At 46.6% G+C, this 24,377-nt stretch overlaps 1 protein-coding gene across 4 annotated transcripts in view; it reads left to right on the top strand.

Moving 5' to 3' along the window:
* FGFR3 (fibroblast growth factor receptor 3) overlaps positions 1-24,377 on the top strand; it is a 55,379-nt gene that overhangs the window by 24,931 nt on the left and 6,071 nt on the right. Inside the window, exons 4-13 of one of the 4 annotated variants that reach the window (XM_075752688.1) lie at positions 1,750-1,803; positions 7,847-8,016; positions 12,674-12,797; positions 13,225-13,415; positions 18,329-18,473; positions 21,128-21,315; positions 22,212-22,357; positions 22,448-22,569; positions 23,839-23,949; positions 24,129-24,319. In XM_075752688.1, coding sequence (XP_075608803.1) covers positions 1,750-1,803; positions 7,847-8,016; positions 12,674-12,797; positions 13,225-13,415; positions 18,329-18,473; positions 21,128-21,315; positions 22,212-22,357; positions 22,448-22,569; positions 23,839-23,949; positions 24,129-24,319 — 1,442 coding nt within the window. Of the gene's footprint in view, positions 1-1,749; positions 1,804-7,846; positions 8,017-12,673; positions 12,798-13,224; positions 13,416-17,080; positions 17,232-18,328; positions 18,474-21,127; positions 21,316-22,208; positions 22,358-22,447; positions 22,570-23,838; positions 23,950-24,128; positions 24,320-24,377 lie in introns of all 4 variants that reach the window. The other 3 variants (XM_075752687.1, XM_075752686.1, XM_075752685.1) reach the window with 3 other exon arrangements.

Here is a 24,377-nt window from a genome sequence, read left to right as displayed (position 1 = left end):
ATGAGATATTTGGTCTTAAAACCTAAGCTGCATCTCTCGTCTGAAACGCAAGCAAAGTCAAAGACTCTTCCCTCAATCTTGTGGAAATGTTTTTGAATTGATTTAAAACTTGATTCTGCTCCTCTGGTCACAATTGGTTCATTGGAAACCAGAAGTTAACTATGATCACGTTAATAAATGGGTAACCAAATTTGAGAGTGCAGGGCTGAGAATGTGCTGGTTTCTCTGTCGATGCTGGTGGGGATTTGGCTCGGTTTCTGCCTTCACCGGGACTTGAGTAAACCTGCTGGTTCAGCCAAAACACCTCAACATCCACTTCACTTTCAGCAAGCCCTGTGGCATTTCCCTAGTTCTGCTGCCAGCAGGACCTCAACTGTGGATTTGCAGTTAGGTACGTGCTTGAAGTCTTCCTTGAGACTTTGCCTAGGAGAAGGTGCAAAGGAGGATGCGCCACTGCAGTCCAGAGCAGAAGAATGATTCCTGTGTTACTTACTCATGTAGATGGTGAATATGTCTGGAAAGTCCCTCCAGCTTCTGCAAAGAAGTAGTATTTGGTGTTACCTTTCCCGTACTTCTTTTTATCTTTATTTTTTCCCCCTACTCCACCCCCCCCACCCCCCCACCCCCCATTTTTACCTCCACTGAGCTGGTCAGAGAATGGCAGAAAACTCAAGTGCATCTTGAAATGAAGGAGGTTCTGCCTGGCTTGGTCTGAAGTAGTGCTTTGCATTTCTGGCCACATGTTGAACACTCATAAAGTTTCCTATTTTCTAGAGTTTAAGGCCAAGTTCTGTTACCACTGTCTCAGAATATAAAGGCTGCTGGGTTGTTAGTATTCTGCCTTCATTTAAAAAAGAAATTACAATTCCTGGAGATTATATAAAGTCAGTGATGCTAAATCTTCCAGACACTGAATTATACTAAATCAAACACTAAGCTGCTATTTTATCATGGGATTTACTTTTACAGTAGTCATTTGGTGGGGGGAAGAGGGACTCAGACTTCATTGTGGACAGCTTGGAGAAGGTGGGATGTTAAACCACATTAAGAGAAACAATTCAGGATGTTTTGGAGAGATACAGATGGAAAATTCCCACCTGTTAACCTGTATTCAGTTACAGCCTCGAGGTGCCTCTGTAGGAGGAATATAACCGAAGGGAACTGTTTCACAGCGTAGCCATCAAAATGTCTATCAAGAGAGAGGTTTGATTGCAAGGGGAGGTTTTAAAAGCTTTGGTCTGAGTGGTTTAGCAAGGAGTTAACAAGGGGAGACGTGGCAGGGGTGTATTGAGTTAAAAGAAAAATGCAGGGAAAGTGAATTAGAAATGCTGACCTGTCATTTTGAGACGTGGTGAAATAAAAAGTCTTCAGAGTGAATGCTAGAGGGGAAAAAAAAGCGGGGGAGTGTTTGTTCTGCAACAAGAAACTTCCCTTTTGGAATTGCCTTTGTATTTATAAGGAGAAGAGCACTTTGCGCAGGGAGAAGTATTTTGCATTGGACCCCAGTCTCTGGTGGCAGAGCACTGGCAAACTCATGACACCTGTCTCCCAGTTCAGAAAGCTCCTGGCTGGTTGTCTCCAGCCCAGCAGTGTGGGAAGGACGGGCTGGTGGAGCCACAGGGAAGGGTGACCCATCGCTTGGATGTCCTCCCTCGCTGGACCCCATTGTGGCACCAACAGCCTTGTCTGACGTGCTGTCCCCACGTGCCGTCCTCTTTCTGCTTCATTTCTTTCTCCTTCTCCTCCTAGACTCCCCTTCGTCGGGTGATGATGAAGATGACGATGATGAGTCAGAAGATACAGGTAATTTGTTTTCTGGGATACAGAGGCCTTTTGTTTCAAAGAGATGTGGCTCCCAAGCGGAGCGGCTCATCTAGATGTTGGGGCAGCAGCTCTTCATGCATGTTGAAATCGCTGACCTTAGGATGGGGAGGGCAAACTCCCCGGACCTGGTACCGTGATGGTGTTTATCCTAGAAATTTAGAAATAGCTGCAGGAGTGGTATTGCTGCTATAATATCCTATAGCAGCGGTAGCATGAATTTTTTTTTTTTATTTTTTTTTTGAGACTTGATTCTACAAATCTGACTTGGTGAACTAGAGTTATAAATTCTCCTTGCATGTAAATCCAGACAAACCCACTTATCTTTTTTTTTCTTTTACTACGCTGACATTACACTCGTTTTACACCGTTGCAAACCTCGGCCTGCTTTATTTTTAGCTGTTTTGCCTTACCAGCATTGTAGCTGGAGGCAGAGCATAAAATTTACACTAGCCAGGGGCCAAATTTACTGATGCCATAAGCGGGAGCAACCCCTTTGGCTTTACTGGCTTTTTCTTTCGCTCACGTGGGGAAGGGAGCCCCAGGACGGAGCCTCTTGGTGCTTTTACACTGAATCCCTTTCAATCCCTGTGCTTGTTTCTTTAAGTGCAATAGCATTAATCAGGATCATTACATGCTTCAGAGGCGTTGGTGTTGTGTTTTATTATGCTCTTTATATTTCTGCAAAGCGAGCTGCCTGTGTGTATGTGTTTTTAATAAATAAACGTCTTGCATTTGAACTCCCAATCAGCTATGTACATTGGCAGAAGTTCAACATGACTGGAAAATTTCTCCTGCTCATAGCGTTGGACATGCAGGAGTCTTTAAAACAGGTCTCCCACTGTAATGAATTCATACCGCTGCATCGTGCAGTATGTGGACAGTAATGGTGAGTTACGGTGCCAGGCGACCCATCGACAGCAGTTAGTGGTTTTCTGATAGCTTCTAATTAAGGGCCAGATCCTGTGAGGTGACAAGCACCTTTGTGGAGGTGCTCAAGGGCTCCTGAAGCCTGGTAGAGGGAGGGTCAGGTTTGGTCAGGATTTGTTACTGCTGCAGAGCGGCTTCTGATGAGCACAATTAATCGTTCTGTACCTTTTTTTTATGTGGTTTGTAGTAAACTCCATCTCTTAGCAACAGGTATCACAAAACATCAGCTGGTTTATGGTACAGAAAGACACGGTTTTCTTCACTGAAAGGAAAATGCACGTTTCACCGCATGTATTTATAGCCTGTATTCTGGGTCTTCTTGACTTCAAGGCTGTGTCTTTTTTTAGACCCAAAGGTAACCGCTGGCTTTGCTTAAAGGCCTCGTTATAAAAAGTTGGACTCTCTTCTGCTTCAAAAACGGTTGGTTAACTTAGCGTGCCAGCGCATGGTGAAACCCCGTGGCGTGGCATGACGTGGACATGCTTTATGTTGCTTCACTTGATGTCAGACACTACACTTAACCTTCACAGATCTTCTCTTGAGTCTGGGGAGCCATGTTGTTAACCCTGGCACTGCCGCCACCGCTGGGACATCCCACTGAGGGACAGGGGCTGTAGGACCATCCCGGGCAGGCAGACGTGGGTATAACCAGTGCCATGTCCTATGGACAGCCCAAAGGCCTGTGTCCTCCATCTCTTGTGGCAAAAAGATACCCCACTAACGAGGTGTATGAGCTTGGCCATCAGACATAGCCACGTCAGTAGTTAGAGGAGTGAAGGCAATAAATGCTTTCATGCGAAAGAAAAATACAACTGATAGTTATTCGTATTTAGGGGGAGGTAATCCATCCAGGGCTGGCTAATTGCATGTTGTCATATTGCATGTCACTGAATAAAAACCTTGCCTCCTGGCCCTTGGTGATGATAAGTTAGTTTTCTGGCTTACTTGTGTTGTTCAAGAGAGTTTCTTACCCTCATATTTATAGAGAAGAGCTTGGAGAGCTGATTCTAATAGCTTCATGAGTTTGAAGCCAGTATTGTTAATTTGAGGGTTTTCACCCAAAAATTGTTGGATGACTAGAGCTGGAAATACCAAAGCAAGAGAACAAGAGGAAATCTGTGCTAGAAGAAATGAATATTTGGTGCAAAAACCCTTGGAGAACACGGAGACAGGCTCTCCACGTGGAGTGCCCGCATCCTCTCCCAAGGGCAGTACAGAAATGGGGCATCCCTTAGGGATGGGCAGCAGAGAAGAAGAAAGAGGAACTTCAGCAGCTTCAAATCATTGGCCCGTTTGTTGCAGCCTTGTCAGAAACCGTGATCTGCCTTTGCAAAAAGAGGCTTTCCAATACCTCTGTTCTCTACAGCTGTTTTTCCTGGCCCTGAAACAAAAACAAAACTCCCTTTTCACACACTGCTCTTCTGCCCCAGTGCTCCCTACCCCTCTGTATCTGTTTGTTTGGAGCCCCTGCTGTGTAGCCCCAGCACCTTCAAAGAGCCCCTATAATCTCCAATTAAATCTGGCTGTGTACTTGGAGGCGTCAGCTGGGGAAATTACACAATTAGGGTTGATTCTGTCTGCTGCAGAATTTTGTGGCAGCTCCTAATTGGTAAATGAGCGCTTGGCTGTATTAATTATTCCAAGTATCGCTCTCTTTTTTTTTTTTAATTGGTCATTCCAGTTGGATGGGTGGCCGGTGTCTTTGACAAACAAAACAGACCATCGGGCTTAGTGTTTGATGATGGGAAAGAGCCGGTGATAATGTTAGCGGGCCCCTTTTTTTTTCACACCTGCGCATGCAAAATCGTTGCTTGTAATTAGTTTAGAGAGAGTGGGTCTAGAAATTTTTCCTGTCTTTCATCCTTCCTCCTTCCTTGCTCCTGAACCTCTCTGGAGCTTTGCAAAGTTTGCTTGAAAAGAAGAGTTAGCAACATTTTCACCCCCTTAAAAAGCGGTAATGAAAGGACTCTGAGGGCACAGCAAACCAAAAGCAGTGATGTTTTGTTCGCTGCTCCTGCAAGTGAGAACAAAGGCACCATTTTCAATGCGTAGACACTTTCTTCCAGTTCCAGTTCGACTTGAGAGCGATGCCCTGCTTGTTTGAAGCTTGGCACGTTAATCCAGGGGTGCCTGGCCCTGGCGAGCTCTGTATTGCATGGAAGAGCACCCGAAGGGAGGGGAGGCATTTGGGGAAGAAGCCGTGTCTAATTGCAGGAGGGAGGAGTGGATCCTGCCTTTGCTCCATATGGAGAATATCCCCAGCTGGAAACTTTCCTGGGCCCCATCTTGTTCCTCTCTGATGTCCGATGGCAAAATCTCCCTTGGCTTCAGTGGCAAAATTTGCAGCCAGTGGGTTGATGGGTCTCCTGTGAGAAGCAAACTCATCTTTTGAGGGAGAAAACGTGGCGAAACGTCACTCTGCAGCACATGCAGGCAGCGTGGCAAATGGAAGACCCCCCCCCCAAAAGCAGAGCGCGAGGAGGAGCCTGGTTGTGACGGTGCAGCCATGCAATCTAGTTACACCCCCGTGCCCAGGTGAGCATCACTGACACCATGAAGTGGGATTTCTTGTAGGCAGATACATTAAACAACAAACAGCAGGTTATTCAGCTGCCCCTCTTAGCGGCGGCACAGGGGGACTCTCCCCTGTAGCCCTGTTAACCTCCTGTAAAGTCGCCGGGAAATCAGAGTGCATTGCCAAAAGGAAGCGTTCAGCCAGAAAATAGCCAGTGCTTCAGAAACCAAGGACCAGATGTCTCCCAACATGGTTTCTGCAGCTCCTTCCTCTTCAGCCTTCCCAACACCACCCCAACCATCCCTCCTCCAAATTCCTCCCTGCTGCTGCCTGGGCTTTTGCCCAGCCTGTGCTTGGTCTCTGTCTTTCCCAATGCATGCAGTAGCAGCATCTTCCTTTGCCATCAAGACCTGCTCTTCCTTTAGGGGTTGCATCCACTCTTCTAACATTTTTTTGAGTATTCCCCCCTTTTTTGTGCAGTTCTGTATCATTTTTCTAAGCTTAGATATTAGACGGTAGATGGTTACATGGCATCATGCTTTAGCCCGTGTTATTGTGCAGCATTTGAGGCCTCTCCTAGATGTGCCGTGTGTTCACAGTGAGGTGCTGTAGCCAGGATTTTGCAGGAGCACGGGAACTGCAGAGATTCCTCCTTCTGCTTTTGTTTGTGCCAGCCGTACTCCTGCTCCGGTGCCATCCCGGCAAGAAAAGGGCCTTAAGCAGTTTCGTAGTTTAAAAAAGGAGGCACCATGTACGCAGCATGGGTGAGCACCAGATCCCTGTGATACGTGGAGCTCACTCTGATAGGCATCACGGCACGTTGTGCAAGGCAGTCTGAGGGCAGATGCAAGCCCTCAGTACTGGATTTCTCTCCCTGGGACCGCATTATTGAGGCACCTACATTCAGCCGTCCGGCTGCAGAGTGTGAAAGCTGATGAGACGTGAGAGCGATGTGCCCAGCGCGGCCATCTCCGACAGATGGAGGGCCTCCTGGATGTCGCTCCTGACATCCAGTTCCTCATGGCCAGGTGGGCTTTGCAAGGAGCCATGGGGAGAGGTGACCATGTGGAGAGCATTAGCAGGTGCTAAAAATCGATGGGTGCATGGATTGTCTTGGCTGAGCTATATGACCTTGCCTGCAAAATCCTTGGAGCTGAAATGCAGCAGGGATCCTTCATGGGGGACACTGGGCACTTAGAGCAAGGTGGGGTCATCACTGATTTACCAGCAATTGCAACAGGATGGGTCTTGTGGAGCCAAACACATCGGGGCTAAGTACATCAGAGAGCGCTGGAGAAAGAGCAGCTCAGGTGCATCTCAGAGGGATGTAACAGGGGGGAAAACTTCGTACACCTTTGTCGTTAAAGGGAGGGGGATTGCAGAGACTTCAGAGTAGCACCAAGGTGGGGCTGTGATGCTGGGTGGTGTTTGTGATCATCGTCACCACTGCAGGAGAGGCCAGCAGCGATGCTTTCCTGACACCTTTGGTGGCCATCATGTTCTCCAAGGCAGTTCTTGAAGGACCAGCACCCTCAGTTTGTCTTGGCCAGAAGCACACAGGTCTCTGTGTACCGGTGGGTTTGGGTACTCTGTGGGTGCTTCCTTCCCATCTAGAGGAGATGCCAGTTACACTCCTTGGCCTCCTCTTGGCTATTTTTCAGCCCAAACGTTGTCTGCCCCCATCTCCCTGTGGCCTTGGCGTGGAGCACGGAGCTGGGGGGGCTGGATGTGGCCCCTGGCACGGCAGGGGAACACCCCGCGTGCAGCTCTGCAGTGTTTCCTTAAGCAGAAGTGAAAGCTTGGGAGGCTTTTTTTAAAAACTTTCTCTTTCTTTCTTCCCAGTATAATGAGTTTGCTGCTGCCTTAATTTGGAGTTCATATGTAATGTTTGTAACACAGCCAAGAAACATCGCTGTACTTGAGGCAGATTATAAAAAGTATCTCATGCTAACACTGGTGTTTTAAAACTTATCCCTGTTCAAAGGTAACATGAATCTTTAAAACTAAAATCACTTGTACTTAAAGAACATAAACATGATAAACCAGTTTGGCACTGGCTTTTTTTTTTCCTTTCTTTCCCTTAAGGCGGCTACGCTACATTTGTGCTCGCTGAGAAGCAAAATTTTCCAGTGCACTCAGCTAACACTTTTCTCTGCTCCCTTGCTGGCCCATCAACATTTTTTACAGTTCCAACATCTTTCTGCTGTTCATGCTTCTTCGCTACTATTGTCCTGAAGGTACATCTGTATCTTTTTATGCACTGAGACCAGATCCTCATCCTGATCTGGGATAACTCTCCCTGTTGATTTGAAGCAGCTACTCTAGATTTATACTGGCATTACCGAGACAAAAAAACTGGTCATGAACCTTTCATCACAAACCTAAAACGCAAACACCCTGTCTACGTCTATGAGAGTCATTTAGCTGGGGAGCATTTCTGTGTCATTTATCTTAACAGCAGCAGGTAGCAATTTAACTGTCACTCCGCACATGCCAAAGCCTCCTCAAATGCATCTGCTCACCAGCTGATAGCCTGTGCAGCAGAAATGGGCCTGTTCAACTTGGTCTTTCCTTTCTCAGGTGTCCCCTTCTGGACCCGGCCAGATAAGATGGAGAAGAAGCTGCTGGCAGTTCCCGCCGCCAACACCGTTCGCTTCCGATGTCCGGCGGGTGGAAACCCAACACCTTCCATCTACTGGCTGAAGAACGGCAAGGAGTTCAAGGGAGAGCATAGGATTGGGGGCATCAAGGTACGGCCTTGGTTTGGATCTCTGTTTTTATCGGGAGTTAGTTTTCTACTGACTGTATAAAATTGTATTTCAGAGAGGTTGGCATTGGTACGTGTAAGAGCACGGTCTCATCTGCGTGGGAATGGGGGTGTCTCTGGCAGCCTTAGCAACTGCTCGACACCAAAGCGCTAAAAAGGGCTGCTGTCCCTTGGGATTGAGGGCTAATTCCCTCAGAGTCTGGCTGTAGTGTTCATTCAGGGACTAGGTAAAAATGAGGCTGGGTTTATGGTTGCGTTGTGGACAGCGATGAGAAAGCAGGAGCAGAAACTTCTGGCCTAATTTCTGGAGATCATCCCAGTGCTTTGAGACACGTCAGACCAAACCGTAGCTACTCCCAGCTTTCAAGGAAAACCAACTCGGCATCCTTTGAAGGTGTAGGAAGGACCTCACCAAAGAGCTGGACCATCATGCTGGTGATCATTAACATTCTTGTGGTATAAATCACTGACCCTCGGTCAAGTGTTGGATTCCCTTGTAGCCAGAGTAATAGCATCTGCTCCTTGGCTGCTTTCGTCTCCCTCCTTTCCTTCTACCACGAGGTGTTCTGGAAAATGCTCTGGCTCTTGTTTATAGATGGAGCTAAGGGACACAGAAACCCACTGCACTCAAATGATTTAATTAGCCAGAAGTTTCTGTGCTACTGTATACGACAAATTTTGGCAGGATTTTAACAGGAAAATCAGCTCTTCCCTGATTTTGTTGTTGTTGTTATTACTTTGTCCCCTTGAGGTCACAGTCAGACTCCTTTCTGGTTTTACTTGAGGAGAATAAAACTGGCAGCAGCTGATTATAACAAAACCAGTGGAGCAGGAAGGATTCCTGAGCTCTGCCAGCCCTGGCGTATCCCTGGGCTGCTGCTACGGAGAGAAGGCGATTTTTAGGAAGGTGCCTTCATCAGTACTCTGAATGGCTCTGTGCTGATGCCTACCACATCTGTAGCATGTTGGAAGGGGGCTAGGCATGCAAAGCGTGACGGGCTCCAGAAACCAGAAAAGGCTTCAAAAAAGTCTTCCCGCAGTTTTGGGCTGTTTCTTTCCTGTTAGCTCAGACCCGTTCCTGAAAGAGCCTTTTGTGATTGCTTCAGTGAAGCCTTTGAAGTTCCCTCCTCAGCCTTGTCCCTGCTCCAGCCTGGATGAGGCTGAGGTCGCTCAGGTTTAGATCTTCTGAAAAGTTATGGAGGGAAAAGAAGTGGGGAAGCAGCTCCTGTGGGTAAACAGCCTTTTGGCAGATAACGCTCACAAAGCACAAGCATCTTTTACTAATTGTAGGCTGTAGGGATCATCATGAAGTGTTTTCAGGCTTGCGTGCGCCGTTTGAACGGCTTTGTACAAAACTATGTGACATGAGCTGCACTAAATTATGCTTGCAGAATAAAATCTAAAGCTGAAAGCAATTCCCCTACCCACTTCCCAGTGGTTTTAATCTATGCTTGAGTTTAAATTGACACGTTTCATCCTCTGCAACACGGTAGTGAGTCTTTGGCATCGCTGTGCTTTGTTTCTCTAGGGGCACCTTCCAGCAACAAGCCGATGCTTAAAGAGCTATTGAAGGCAATGTCAGGCCAATTACAGCAAGATTGGTTTAAGCTCTCTATCTGTCTAGGTGTAATTCTTTGTCCTTTTCTTGATATAAAGACATCTTTCTCTCTCTGTAATTTTCCTTCCCTTATTTGCTTGCTTTTGCTCTTGAGCTGCGGTTAGATGTAAGTAGTCTAATGTAAATCTCATCCACTATAAATATACTGATAGATATCAGCTGAGATTTGAACCAGAAAAAGAGATTGAAAACCTGCTCAGTATCTCATGTATTTAAGATTTAAATTCCCTGTTACAATTTAGCTTCATAACAGGATTAGGCAGCTTGAAAAGAATGGGCAAGATCCAGATCTGGCAGAGTTTGGCTGGCTTACTTCATCTCGAGTTCTGGTCTTAACCCAGAAATCCAGCTGGGAATGTTCTCATTTGTTTTGAGTGTGTGGAAGAGTTTAAACGTTGATTGTGAAAGGTCTGTGGTCAGCAGATAAAAGCTGACCACTCTTCCACTTCTGCCTCTGGCAAATGGCATTTCGATCCCGTGTGATTGCCCGGCGAAAAGTCTGCAAGAGAGAAGGACGAGTGTGGAAAACATGAAGTCTAGGCTAACCTAGGTTTGTTACAGTTCATCCTTAACTGGTAAAGAAAAGAAATTCATATGACTTATCATATGAAATTTCCCAAAGAGCATTAATGGTTAAATCCTTGTAGGAATCTCTAATATCGTAAGCCTGTGTGTGTTAAATGACCCTAGAAGGGAAGATTGAGGGGGAGGGGAGATAGAGGATTATCCCTTCCCCAGACCATTGCACTGACTTGCATACCAGTCTGGCAAACACGGACTTAGGTTCCAAGTGTGTCTGCAAATGTTTGTTTCACAAGGAGCCAAGAATGACAACACCAAATAAACCAGAGGGATTTCCAGTATCTCACCCGCTTGATTAATGCCCGCACTAAGTCGCTTCATGTTTCTAGTGTTTTGTCGGGTACAGCGACTATCTTAACTTGGCACCATCCCTTTTTATTATCCTTTAAATCTAGACACCAGTCTCAACCTAAAAAAAAAAAAAATTATCTTGTTACTTCTACAAGAGTTTCCAAACAAGTTCTGCCCCATGAGTTTGTGCTCCCCGGGTTCTCCTCTCTGTTCGGAGTCCAACGTCCCCGTCACAAATCTGATGAAGAGAAGCTCTTTGAAAGTTTCATAAAAGTGTCTTTGAAAGTACATCCTAAGTAAAACACCTAATTTGGACCTGATTTTATAATACAGGTCAGACTAGGCAGTTGTTCATGTATCTGGAGCCCCATTTCCTTGGAGTAGTAGCTCCTAGGAGTTCCAGAGGCAAATGCTTTGCAATGCTGAAAAGTGGATTAAAAGAAGTATATAGACACAACTATGGAAATGAGCCACTGAGCAGCCACAAATTTGCATTGAAACTTCCTTGACAGTCTGGTATGTTCAGCTGTGAACTCAGGGTCCAGGCTCTCTGTTCTCAGAGCTCCTTTTACCCCGGAACTGCCGTGCTGTTACAGAGATGCACCAGGTGGGATGTTGCTTTACAAATGGTGTGATGTTGGTTCAGCATTGAGCAACGTCTGTGCTGTCCTGGGTGGGCAGAAGGTGCAGTCGGACCTGACCAGACATCTGCAATGACATTTCTGTGCTTACAGTTTAGCCACAGCCTCCTATTACCTGTAACCTGAAACGAAAGGCAATGCTGAATTCAGCGGTCTGTGAAAAGTGGGGTGCTCAGCAGTGCTGTTCCCGGGGACGCAGAGATCTACAGAGCAAGGGGCTTTGTTAAAATGGCTTTTGCTTGCTTGTCTTGCAACTAAGCTATCTAGTCCTATGACTTTAAACCTTCTCTTTGCAAAATTCTGGCTTTAATTGCGACTTGGCCCTTTAAAGGAAAAAGCATATGGATGCAATTTATGTGTAGCAGAAGAGGTTAAATGACTTCATATTTGAGTTCACCTGCTACAGCAAGAAACCTCCAGGAGCAATTACACCCTTGTTTTTTTCTATCAGCCCTTGACATTCTGTACTGCAGCATTATTGTAATCTCCTGCTTCTGTGTCCTTGGAGTCACCTTCAAAATGTTAATAAAGTTAAATGTTCTGCTCTGGGTGGCAGAAGGCATCAAATTAATATCCAGAGATTTGGAGGGCTTTGATAACGCTATGCATCCTGAAGTCATCTTCGTTAGCGTTGGTTGCTGTCTCTATTAATTCAAGATTTGCTTTCCATATCCGTTATTTCCTTTATACTCATTAGAAACAAATGCTGTAGCGGGAAGCACAGGGCAGCGGGTCAGGCTGGAGACATGGGTTGTGCTTTCCCTTCTGCTACTGAACAACCAACAACTCTGGATATGAGCCACATCCAGAAAACCAACGAGTATAAAACTTGTTGCCAAAAGAGAAGGGCTGACCAGGCATCCTAGGGACCAGACTTGAGGCTGGGCATGTTTTCTCCTATTTTTTACAGGGAATTTAGGGGACTAACACAGATGTAGACACCCATTTCTGTTCAGACAGATGCTATGCCCTGTTGCTTCCATAGCACAGATCTTTTAAAATATGTTATAGATGGGGTAAGAAGTATGATTTTTATTGTTTCTAGTCATCTTACAGGTTATATGTAGCAGTTGGTAAAGGTCTGCAGACGAGAGTACGATATTTTGAGCTGACAGAGTCTCTGGACCAGAGTGGTCTGGCAGAGGGGACGAACGGATCAGAGTTATCTTAGTTGATGCCTTCTGAAGTCGTTATTGTAATCAGAGGAGCCACATCCAGCTGTCAGCTGGTTTCATTATTGTTATTATTGTGGAAGCATCTACAAGTCCCCATTGGAATCTCAGCATGTTACATTGTGTAGCACACTGTTCCTGCATTGGTCTTAGTTCCTTTTCACATCAAGCCTTTAATAACCCTTGAAATGGGTCCTTGTGATGTTCAGGCCTACTCTGGGGTCCATTCATGTTGGCCAAGTGTATGGAAGCTCGGTGATTGTTCACTGATTTGAATGGTTTGGGGATGATGGTGGTACTTGACCACGAGCTTCATGGTTTAATTTCTTCTTCTAGTTGCGACACCAGCAGTGGAGCTTGGTGATGGAGAGTGTTGTGCCATCAGATCGAGGAAATTACACCTGTGTTGTGGAGAACAAATACGGCAACATTAGGCACACGTACCAGCTTGATGTATTAGGTGAGATTTCACTGTTTTCCCTCAACAGCTGATCTGTGGTGATGTTGAACAGGCATGTGGTGGAATATGGAAAGCAGCAGGAGCTTGGTTTCTTTCCCAAAGGGCTGGATCATGCATCTTCTAAAACCAACGAGAAGCTTCCTTTTGGCCAACAATTCAGCCTCAGATCTGCAATCGGTAAATTACTTAGCTGGTCCGCAGAGGGCCAGAAGGAATTGCAGGACCGAGATGCTTCCTCCGTTCCCAGGTGGTTCTTTCCTGTTTGGCTTGAGAAGCACTGGGTAGAGTAGTGGCCAGGACACCCAGGGGGGCAATCCCAGTCTGCACCCTTTCTGCTGACAAGCCAGGAGATGAAGGGTTCAGAGGAGAATCCTTGCTGGAGGAAGGACAGGTAAATTAGGATTTCCCTCTGTTTTCTGTTTTTCAGAAAGGTCGCCCCACCGACCAATCCTACAAGCAGGGCTCCCTGCCAACCAGACTGTGGTGGTAGGGAGCAACGTGGAGTTTCACTGCAAGGTCTACAGCGATGCCCAGCCTCACATCCAGTGGCTGAAACACGTGGAAGTCAACGGCAGCAAATACGGACCCGATGGGACGCCCTATGTCACGGTGCTGAAGGTCGGTACACGCTCCTTCTTCTCACCCTCAGGGCAGTCCTTCCTCTGCCCCCGTCTCGGTGTCACAGAGACAGCAGCTGTGTTGTGGGGATGCTCCTCAAAGAAACCCACTGCCATACTCACGGCAAGAGAGATCAGCACTGAGTAAAGGTGTTCGCCATCAATGGAAGCTATAAACTTTATTTATATGTTTATAAATAAGCCCTAGAGTAGCAGTGCAATGCGAACCCGAAACTCCCAACAGATTATGTTCAATGCCACAGTTCCTAGAAGGGTAATCATTATTTAAATGAGATTTTGGGGAGCTCAATGTCTCATTTTCTGTAATTGTTTGATGTCTGTAAGAAAAAAGTCATGAGAACAAGCCAAGGACAGCTGTTGGGATTGTTCTTTCCTTTAAGCCTGTGCAGTAATATTTTGCTTTTTGGAGGGGGTACAGCAAAAATGTCCTAAAGTTGATGTTCCAGACTCCTCTGTTTGCCAGAGATAACACAACTACCGTAGTGGCACAGATAAGCAAAGTAGTTGTAAGAGCTGAGGCAACTGTGAGAAATGCAGCATAATAAAAGAGAAGCTGTCAGATTGCATTTGACCTAAAATTGTAAAAATAACCTTTTTGTACAGCTTCAATAGAGGTATTTTTGGGACTTACTAAAATAAAAGGCTCCCGACTAAAACACATTCTTTTCCAAGTAAACGCACTGCAACGTGCACGTACTAAATAACGCTGAACTACTGGCACCTGAGAGCCAAGATAGTCTTGTCCAGCCACTGACATCTGAGAGCATTGCTGTTATGCTCAGGAAAGCCTTTTTTTAATTGAGCAAAAACTCACTTAGTAAGACTTGACTTTGCTAAAATGCTTTCTTAAAAGGGCACTTCCAGATTACAGCCAGAACAAAGCCAGCGGATCTGGTTTCCCCTCAATCCATGCAAATATAAAAAGTAGAGAATAGAGAGTTAAAAGCACATTGGACTTTTAAAATCCCCCCCTTTTTTGTCTTTTAATAATTAAAGGCATCCTGTGTTGGTGTTTAGTAAAATAAATAGGGCCAAATGGAGTTTTTCTGGCTCTGCAGTTATAGCTGAAAGCAGATGTTGTCCCTGCAGCTTCAAGCGGAGGTCGTCCTGTGCGTGGACATTCCCTGTGCACATCCTGCTGCACACACCCTTCTTCTCTTTGTGTGAAGTTTATGAAAAAACCACCCCACTTATCAGACAGCATCTACAAAACTGTAACTCAGCCAGATAATAAAAGCCAGAGACCCTGGAAATAATTACACAGATTGAAATAACAGATTGGTTGGAAGAAATGGCTGGAGACAGTTCTTCAGGATTGGCAACACGCGCTTCTCGCGAGTTGATAAAACTTTTTATTTTCTCTCTGTCTCTCCAAATGTGTTTGAATTATGCATATTTGAATTTCCCCCTGGTTTCACAGCCCAGTACCAAGCTCTGAATAGCTGGCTGTGTCACATGCCATCTAGCATAGTCTCCGAGCTCCGTGTGTGGTCCCCGTGGGATAAAGTGCTACCTTTTGGAAGTTTGCAGAGCCACTGCGAACAGTGCCTTGTGTCACAAGCACAAGCTCCCATTTTGCTGTGGCAAAGAACATATAAATAGTCCGTATAAATAGTGTTTTAAAATTAAGTTGGAGCGGCAACGGGGTGGCTAGGTAATTAGAATTGCCAAATACCTTCTCTTCTGTGGACGGCAAAGGCTCCGCATTCCTCGAAGGGGAGCACAGGCAGGCGTTTGAAAGCACAAGTTTTGTTTGGTTTTATTTTTTTGCTGAATAGGACCAGCACACGTCTATTTACTACTTCTGGTTAATCGGGAACGCTTTGAATTGTATTAGTGCCGGCATCAGCGCTGGGGCACGGAGCATTTCCATTTTGGGATGCATCTTTTGTGTGCCAGTACTGGGCCTCCATGGAGCTGTATCAGACCCAGCTTTGCAGGGATTTTTTTTTTTTTTTTAATGTGTCATGTGCTTGTTTTTTAAAAATAAAGATCTGATAAATGATCTCACTCTCATCTTGGGGCCAGTCCGTTGTCTTTACGGACTCTTTCCCCTCGTGCCACGCAGTGCTGTTGCTTTGAGCCAGCATCCTGGCCGTGCTGCTGCAGCAGGGTGCTCTTAACAGCCCTTCCCTTTAGAAAGGGCTCTCTCCTGCCCAGTGCTGTGCTGCCTGCAGGGAGATAAGGCTTTTTTATCAGCCTACCCTTCCCTCCTGCCTTCAGGAGATTTTGTGGAGCATAGGAGCTGCTATGGGGCAGTTTGTATAAGGGGAGAGTATTCTGGTCTCCATCAGAGCAAGAGGGAAGGAGAGGTGCCCAGCACATGAAATTCCCCCCTCACATCTAAACGGGGTCAAAACCCACCCCAGTCCAGATGGATAAATTGAATGCCATACTTTCAACCCATTTTTTAAACAGCCTAACAAAACCAAGCCATCACCTGCATCAGTTCCTGAAAGCCTGGGCTAATTTGTGATCAAAGGAAACCCCTTTTTCTTTGCAGAAGTGCACTAAATGCATTCCAGTTACGGAGGGGGGACTGGCAACAGGGTGCCCAAGCTTTGTCAAAGGCTAAATTGTGTGTTCCGCATTGAAACATGCCCGGTTTAATTATAAACAAGGCAGCAAGGCAGGCATGTTTCCAGCACTAGTCAGGACAGACAACTGCCAGCACGTAAGTCTTAGAGATGAGATCAGGTCGAAACTGGTGGTGTTTGTCATCAGACATGGAGAGTGGGGCTCCTCTCTGATGCCTCCTCCGGGTTCAGTTCCTAATGACCTACCAGATCTGGCAGCCCGCTTGGTTTTAATGGGCTGAAAGTCATATTGGCAGGATCAAGCATTGAGATTGAAGGCACTGAGACTGGGCTGGAGAGGCTAAGACCAAAAATGAGAAGACCAATTGTTTTATTTTCATTTCCAAAACTGAAGCTGATATTTTTTTCTAGACTTTCCCTAGGCTACTTCTGACACCACCCAAAACAGTTGTGCATTTTCAACCAAAATAAAAACAACTGTTTAGGGAAAAAACTGATGTGCTCTTGTGGCAGCATGGAAGAAGAAAAAAGAAAATCCTCGCTTAAGAATCTGAAGTTTGTTTGATTTATATGCACCACTTTATTTAGTAAAGAAGAGCCTCCTATAAGCAGTGGAAAAAATTACAGCTAATTTCTGAAAGGCAAAGTCAGCAGCGAGTTTCAGACCGCCACTGCTTATATTTTGTTTCCAAATTCTATTTTGGAATCTGATAATTGAAACAGTATTTGCTGAGCCGGGTTGCAAACACACATCTCTGCTTAAGCCCTTTCTCTGGTGCTCCTGTCTGCAGAGTTGTTACAAAACTGTAGGGCCTTTGACTGCTGTCAGATGGAGAAATGGGAAATGGGTCCGTTTTTAAAAAAAAACACAAACTCGCACGTGTGCCGCTAGCAAAGGGATGGGAGTTCACTGGAGCGTGGTTTGGGGGCCAAATGCCACTTCTCTGCTTCGCCCAGGTCCTGGGTTAGGTCTCTCACCGCAGGGTGAGCTGGGGATGTTGCCACAGCGGAAAAGAAAGTAGCCGTGACCAGTCGATCCTAGCTAATGTAGGTGCGATGGAGGTATTGCTTGGTTTACTGAAGTTCAGGTTTCTGTCTGTTCCTGCAGTCTTGGATCAGTAAAAACGCTGAAGCCGATGCTAACCTAAATCTGTTCAATGTGACAGAACAAGATGAAGGAGAATATCTGTGTAGAGCCAACAATTTCGTAGGCATAGCCGAAAAACCATTTTGGCTCCACATTCGCAAACCAAAACCAGGTAAACCACAGACTCTGTCCCAAGGCCCTGGCAACTGCAAGAATGAGCTATAACATTTTTAAGAAGCTAGTGATTAAAATTACTATTCATTTTGTATTATACCCTGTCAACTGATGCTGAATGGCTTTATCTTATTTTCTTGCTAATTTTTTTTTTACAAGAATGTAACGCCTATACAGCAATTGCCATGGAAAAATTCCCACAATAAAATGACTGTCAAATTTTGCTATCAACTCTTCACGCTTTTATTCCTTTCCCTTCCTTACAATTGAGTGCTGATAACAGAATTGCATGTTAATGACCTGTGACGTTCAAAGCTCTGGAAAACCAAGCTGTTTCAAGATTTTCACCAGTAAAACCGATACAATCAGTACACAGGTACTTGGAGAAGTAATGGAGAAATAAATATCAACATTGGCTCATGCAGGCAGACCCGTTAAATCGAGAGCAGCAGCAATCTCGTGGGCCCCGGGGTTTGACTCCAGCCTGGAGGGTTTGGCTGCTGCGTTGCTCAGTGCCGCTGCAGGGGAGTTCTTTACGGGCACTTTCTTACAATTGACCAGAGTTATATTACAGCATCGAGGGCTGTATAATGAATATATGGCTTTGAGATGCCCGCTCTGAAAAAATTCTAAAAAATTGTAAAATTCTCTATTTTTCAATCAACTAATGAATCAAAACGTTTGTATGTTCCTCTGATCAGCACTTGAGTCTTTCCCCACTACATCTCCCCTCCCTTCTCCTTTCTTTCTGTCCTTCCTCTCCTCTTTTACCATCTTTCTTTCCCCCTCCCTGTACTCACCCCACTAACCCAAAGCCAGTCATATTGTGGGGGCAATTTTTCATTTGGATGCTTTTGCTTGCATGCTTCTTTAGTGGGACAGAGTAAGAACCTGGTGAAGGGAACTTTTTTTTGCTTTTGACTACAGGTTGCAGAGGGGAATGAATAAATGAATGTGGAAGATGGGTCATTGTAAAAAAAACAAACACCTTAATCTGCTTTTGAAATTTGCCTGTGGTGTCCTCACACTTGCTGGGAATGTGGCTTATTCTCTGTTTTCCCTCTTTCTATATGTGTGTGTTTTTTTTCCCCATAGACGGCAGGTGTTAACACAACGGATAAGGAGCTAGAGATTCTGTACTTGCGAAATGTTACTTTTGAGGATGCTGGGGAATATACTTGTCTCGCAGGGAATTCTATTGGGTTCTCACATCACTCTGCTTGGCTGACGGTGCTACCAGGTATTTCCTTCTGTGCTGGCCTCTCTTTCCCTCTCCAGGGTGCCTTGATGTTTTGCTTTAGAAATGCCAAGTTCCTGCAGACTGCCCCTTGCTTGGAAGAGGGCACGTTATCCAGGGAGGGCTCTCCTCTGGGGTTTGCTGTGCCGGTGGTGAGTCCGCACAGCAGAAGACAGACCTCTGTTGCATATTCACAGTTGACACTTTTTGCATTGCATCTCAAGATTTTAATTATTTTTGTAGTAATGATACAAAATGCTCAGGCTCTTTTTTGAACTAAATAACAAGGAGGTGTTCACAGCCTCTTTATTAAGAGACTGTTAAGTGCCAAAATCTGGAGCTTTGTCTTCTTACACTGCCAGTGGGAGAAGGAAACCTCCCTGTCAGATGATCCACCTAAACTGGACAGAGACTGTGGCTCATCTTATGAAGGAACCTTTCTGTCTAACCTCATACCTTAACCTAAAATTAGATGCTTAAGTGGTTGGTGTGAATAAACCCTTCCCTGCCTGTAGCATTATTTCCGCTTCACGGATGAACAGGCCAAGATAGCGATCTCAAACAGAAGGTCGAGGAGAGTCATCTGCAGAGAGAGCCCAGGAGCCCTGGCTCCCAGGGGGATTGCATGCTGCCTGCTCCAGCTGGGATCGATGAAAGCTGTAGTGGGCTTGAAACCCAAGGCCAGAGTGACCTCAATTTTGTGGTCCTTTCATGTGCAAAGCTCTCATTGACAATGAAGCCAGCGCAGAATACGCAACAGAGGGGTCTGCTCTCCCAAAGAGGAGGACGAGGCTGTCCTACCCCTTCACCTGCAGAATGTGCCTCCATCTGTGGGAGGGACATGTGCATGGTCCAGGAAAGCACCAGCGATATTCATATTGCATCTCATAGGTGCTGTGCTGTGCAGGTGCTGCAAGAACAGACCTGCATATGTTCAGTAGACCCTTACTGAAAGGGCACCCAACATCCTGTACGCCCCACTTCAGCTCACCCAGTCAGAGAATTGGGTCCATCTCGCAACACATCCATCTCGGGATGTGTTTGGGAACTGGAAACTTTGGCATTTCTAATCCTGACTTTATCTGTGCGGGTGATTTGAATGTAATCACTTTTACTGGGGCTCAAGAGGGTTTCCTCCACGCCCAGCCCTGCTGCCGATGGGATCTGCTGGTCTTTTCTCTGTTCATTTGCCAGCTGTAAAGTAGCTGATCTGATCCTGTTTCTGCTTCTGCCATCCGCTGGATGAGAAATCGTTTCCTTTGGTTAGAAGACTAATGCCTCTGTTATTTTGAGAATCTCCTGATACTGTCTCATCCAACTGTTACGCTGTTTTTACAATGTATGAACTCACGCCTCTTATTTAAGCAAAGAATAAGCAGGAGAAAACCCACCAAAAAACCTGAAATGGAACTTTATATTGAAGTCAGACGCAGTGAAGGGCAGCCGTCTGTGCAACAGCAGGCCCCGAAGCGCTGCCCACAGAGAAGGTGCAGGATCCAGCCCGCCTGGGGAACCTCTGCTTGCAAACCCCCATCCACGCTAAGGGAGGAGAGTCGTGGAGCAGAGGGCAAGACGGTGTGAGCCAAGGCAGCAGAGCTGTGGCACCCGCGGTGGTGCCTGGTGCCGGGAGATCTGGTGACCCTTCCCCGCAGGAGGAGATGGCAGGATCAGGCACAGGCTCACACACAGGCTGGTGCAGCCCCCAGTGTCACCGACAGCCCTTTCTTCATGTCCCCAGCCACCGAAAACCTGATTCGGAGCCTGCTGCTGCCAGGAGCAAAGCTCCCGCTGCTTTGGGGCAGCAGTGATGTGCACAAGCCGTTAGCGAGCTAACCCCACCGGCATGACTTCATTATAAAGTTTCCTACGGCTGACTGTTCCTCTGATGCCAGAAAGGCTTTGGGGGACAGAAAACCAGTCCCACCATGTCTCCTTCCTCTGGTCTATGTGCCTGTCCTGAAAGGAACAAGAGGAGAAACACAGCTGAGCTTTGCTAGTCCCCAAAAATGTCTTGCTAGCAGGTTGCCACTGCTGATGGGCTCATGCCATCACCCTCCTGGCTCAGCCATCTCTCTGGGCCAGACCTTCCAGCCTCTTCCCAGCAGAACTAAGTTTTCATGAAATTATTGTGCAGCTTGCTCTCATGTGGCTTTTTCCCTGTGCGATGCCTTACATCTGGGTGTCTTTCCAGCCCCTTGGTCCCTCAGGGCAGGCACTGGTCCGGTGGAAATCTTTGCTGGAGAAGCCAAATCAGCAAAGTGCGGCAAACCCCAGTCCTGCAGCCTTTGCAAATCCCAGGCATCTAGTTACGTGGTGTGAATGTGTGAGGAAAGCGAGATCTGCATCAGAGGGACAGCACAGACATGTGAAGATGCCTTCAGTCTAGAGCAGTGATTTTCAACCTGTGGGCTGAAGGCTCTTAGAAACCCCAGGGTTGCATCAAAGGGCAGTAAAATTACCCCAAAAAGGCAAACTGAATGTTTTAGCTACAGCCACAGGTGGAAAACCACTGGCCTGGGAGAGTCCTCTCACTGAAGTCGCTCAGAAAATTGGCGTAGATGAGCAAGTCCTCCCCAGATTCCTTGTGCTGCATGTGTGTAGTTGCGTGCAGGCAGCTGCCTGCCCCGTCCTGACTGCTGTCTCTTGTCACCCCGCAGCGGAGGAGCTCATGGAAATGGATGATTCAGGCTCAGTGTACGCCGGCATTCTCAGTTACGGCACTGGCTTTGTTCTCTTCATCCTCGTGCTGGTCATTGTGATTATCTGCAGGATGAAAATGCCAAACAAAAAAGCCATGAACACCCCCACTGTACAGAAAGTCTCCAAATTTCCACTCAAGAGACAGGTAACAGAAAGTAGATACAAGATTCCTATTCCCCCCTATGGTTATCCCTCTTTTTTTCCCCCCCTTGAAATTTTCTCTCTAAATGAGAAGCTCGACCAGAAAAACATTGCCCAAGAGGGAGATAAGTTGACTGCAGTCTAGGAGTTTAACCCCCTTTCATTCATTTCTGTTCCAGTAGAGCAATAGCTGGTGGCAGCTGACTCTGGTTCATGAGCAGCTCCCAGGCAGCCGCATTTCTGTCACCCCTGTCCAAGAGGGGCTGGCAAGGCAGCCGTGGGTGCCACAGAAAGCACATTTTGCAGGGGAACAGTTTAGTCCAGGCTCCCTGGTGGAGCGGGGATTTGGGGAGCAAGAGCACGTTGAATTGTGCTCAGTCCTGCTTTCACAGAGATCAGTGGTGGCTTGAACCAATTCTCGTGGAGGGTCCTCTTTCTCCATGCAGTTAGAGATGCTCTGCCACGTGTAATTGCAGAGAGGTGGGAGCAAAAGGCACCTTGTAAGACCATATAGTGAAGGATATGGATTTCACGGCTTTGGCTGCAAGCTCGTGGTGGGCATTTACAGGGCCAGAACAGGAGAAGTCACTCCATAGCCTGTACGTGCTATGGAGACGCATACAGAGCAACTGAATGGATTATGCCTCCTGCCTGCTGGAGGGCACTGGCTGACCTGTCCCTCCTTTCCACCAGCTAAAAACCTGACCACAGGTGCCTAGATCAGCGCGTTTCTGCAAGGATGTGGGGAGAGGTGGGTGGGGGAAGGATTTCCCATTTAGAAATTACTGGAAAGGTGTCAGTGGGCAAAGATAGCTCAAACCTCCTCAGTGATCCATCTCAACCACTGCTTGCCCTGGGAATACAGTTGGCAATAACACTTCATTTGCTCTACCCAAGCAGGTGTCGTTGGAGTCCAACTCTTCCATGAATTCCAACACGCCCCTGGTCCGGATCACACGTCTCTCTTCCAGCGATGGGCCGATGCTGGCCAATGTCTCTGAGCTGGAACTGCCTCCTGATCCCAAGTGGGAATTGGCACGCTCTCGGTCAGTCAACCCACGGGTCAGGGTCCCCTCATCTCCCAGGAGTGTCACATCCCGGTACCCACTAACGTGTCTGCTTGTTCCTTCCTCCAGCCTGACCTTGGGGAAGCCGCTCGGTGAGGGGTGTTTTGGCCAAGTGGTGATGGCAGAAGCGATTGGGATTGATAAGGACAAGCCAAACAAGGCCATCACGGTTGCTGTCAAGATGTTAAAAGGTATGGGGAGTCCACGGAGGGCAGAACACTGTATTCCACTGGAACTTCCTCTCATTCCCTTTCTTTTAAGTCTTTTGTACAAACAGATACAATAGAAGAAAGCAAGAACAGCCTTTTTTGCCCTTCACCCACATAGCCTGGGGGTGAGGGCTGTCTCCTTGGAGAGCAAATCCCATCAGGAAGAGGGAATGAGAATTAACCCAGTTCTCTGCCAAGGGGTAATAGCATCCCTGAGAAGAAGGGGAACCCCCTTCACTTCTAGCCAGGTCTGTGAATTGACCCGCTCCTTACTCCTCCAGTAACCAGCGGTCCCTGTTCTAGCAAAAGCTTATGCAACAAGCTCAGGTCGAGTTTGCACAAATTCAGTTGCCAAACTCCTTCTTGAGGAGTCTCTTTGTTGAAGAAACTCGATCCAAAACTCCTGAGAGGTTAAAGGGAGACCAGAAATGGGGGAGCCACTGAGCACCTTCAGATGAGTCTCTGTTTCCCATCCATCCATCCATCCATCCATCCATCCATCCATCCATCCATCCCACACACACGGTTACCACAGACAACGCAGAGACAAAATTGCCCAGAGGAGTTCAGCTGGAGCAAGCAGGGCAGATGCTCCAACAGTGAGCAGCCCAGGTTTGAGGTTACATGGGGTCACATCTTTAAAAAAATAATATTTCTTGTCAGAAAAGGATTCTTTTAATTTACATTTTCTTCAGTCCGTTCTGAAGTTGGTTTTGGAAGCGGGAACATTCCCATCTTTCCAAACCAAAGCATTCATTTCGGGAGGTTTTCCCCATTTTTCTACTTTTGTAGAAAAATTGCAGCTTTCCATGCAAAAAGTACATTCCTTCCTTTGGCCCCTCTCCCAGCTCTGACCTTCCACCATCCTTAACTCTTTGCCCCTGGAGCAGAAGGAAGGAAACAGTAAGAAAAGGAAAGTGATCCCAGGTACCAAAACTGGCTTTTTTTTCATGAATACTTAACCAGGATGAAACAGAAGATGAAAGGCTGTATTGATTTCCATATGAACATTTATCTCCATTTATTTGTTTTTTTGTCTTCTTTTTTGTGGTAGTAGGTTTTGGGTTTATTTTGATTCTTCTTCCCAAAGTAGAATAAAAACAAATACCACCATATTTTGAGCCGTATTTTGAACCATACTTTGACCACTGTCTCCCCATCAAAGCCCCACATGGCTACACAGCAGTTGTATTAACTATTTCACAAAATGCTTTTTTTCTTGACATTTTTTCGCTTTCTTGCTTTCTCCAGATGATGCCACAGACAAGGACCTTTCCGATCTGGTCTCTGAGATGGAAATGATGAAAATGATTGGGAAGCACAAAAACATTATTAACCTCCTCGGTGCCTGCACGCAGGACGGTAGGTAGCAAAGCAGCCCGGTACTCGCAGGGCGGTGGGAGGCTCGGGTTTGACTGTCCCTTCTAGGTAATTACTCACTGGCTGCCCAAAATGTCCCAGATGAGATTTCGGTGGTCAGCGTAGCCCCAAGCAGCACGTGCTGTTCCTCCGCTGGATGCTGATGGTGCTCTTGCTTGCAGGACCGCTCTACGTGTTGGTGGAATACGCGTCGAAGGGGAACTTGCGGGAATACCTCAGGGCACGTCGCCCACCTGGCATGGACTATTCCTTCGACACCTGCAAGCTGCCTGAGGAGCAGTTGACATTTAAAGACCTGGTTTCCTGCGCCTACCAGGTGGCCCGTGGAATGGAGTACTTGGCATCTCAGAAAGTAAGTTGAGAAACTTCATTTGGTAGAAGCGTCAGTCAGACCCATGTGTTCAAAGGCG

This window comes from Balearica regulorum, chromosome 4 (genome assembly GCF_011004875.1).
Source record: "Balearica regulorum gibbericeps isolate bBalReg1 chromosome 4, bBalReg1.pri, whole genome shotgun sequence".
Lineage (NCBI taxonomy): Eukaryota > Metazoa > Chordata > Aves > Gruiformes > Gruidae > Balearica > Balearica regulorum.
This window is presented reverse-complemented; position numbering and strand designations above follow the sequence as displayed.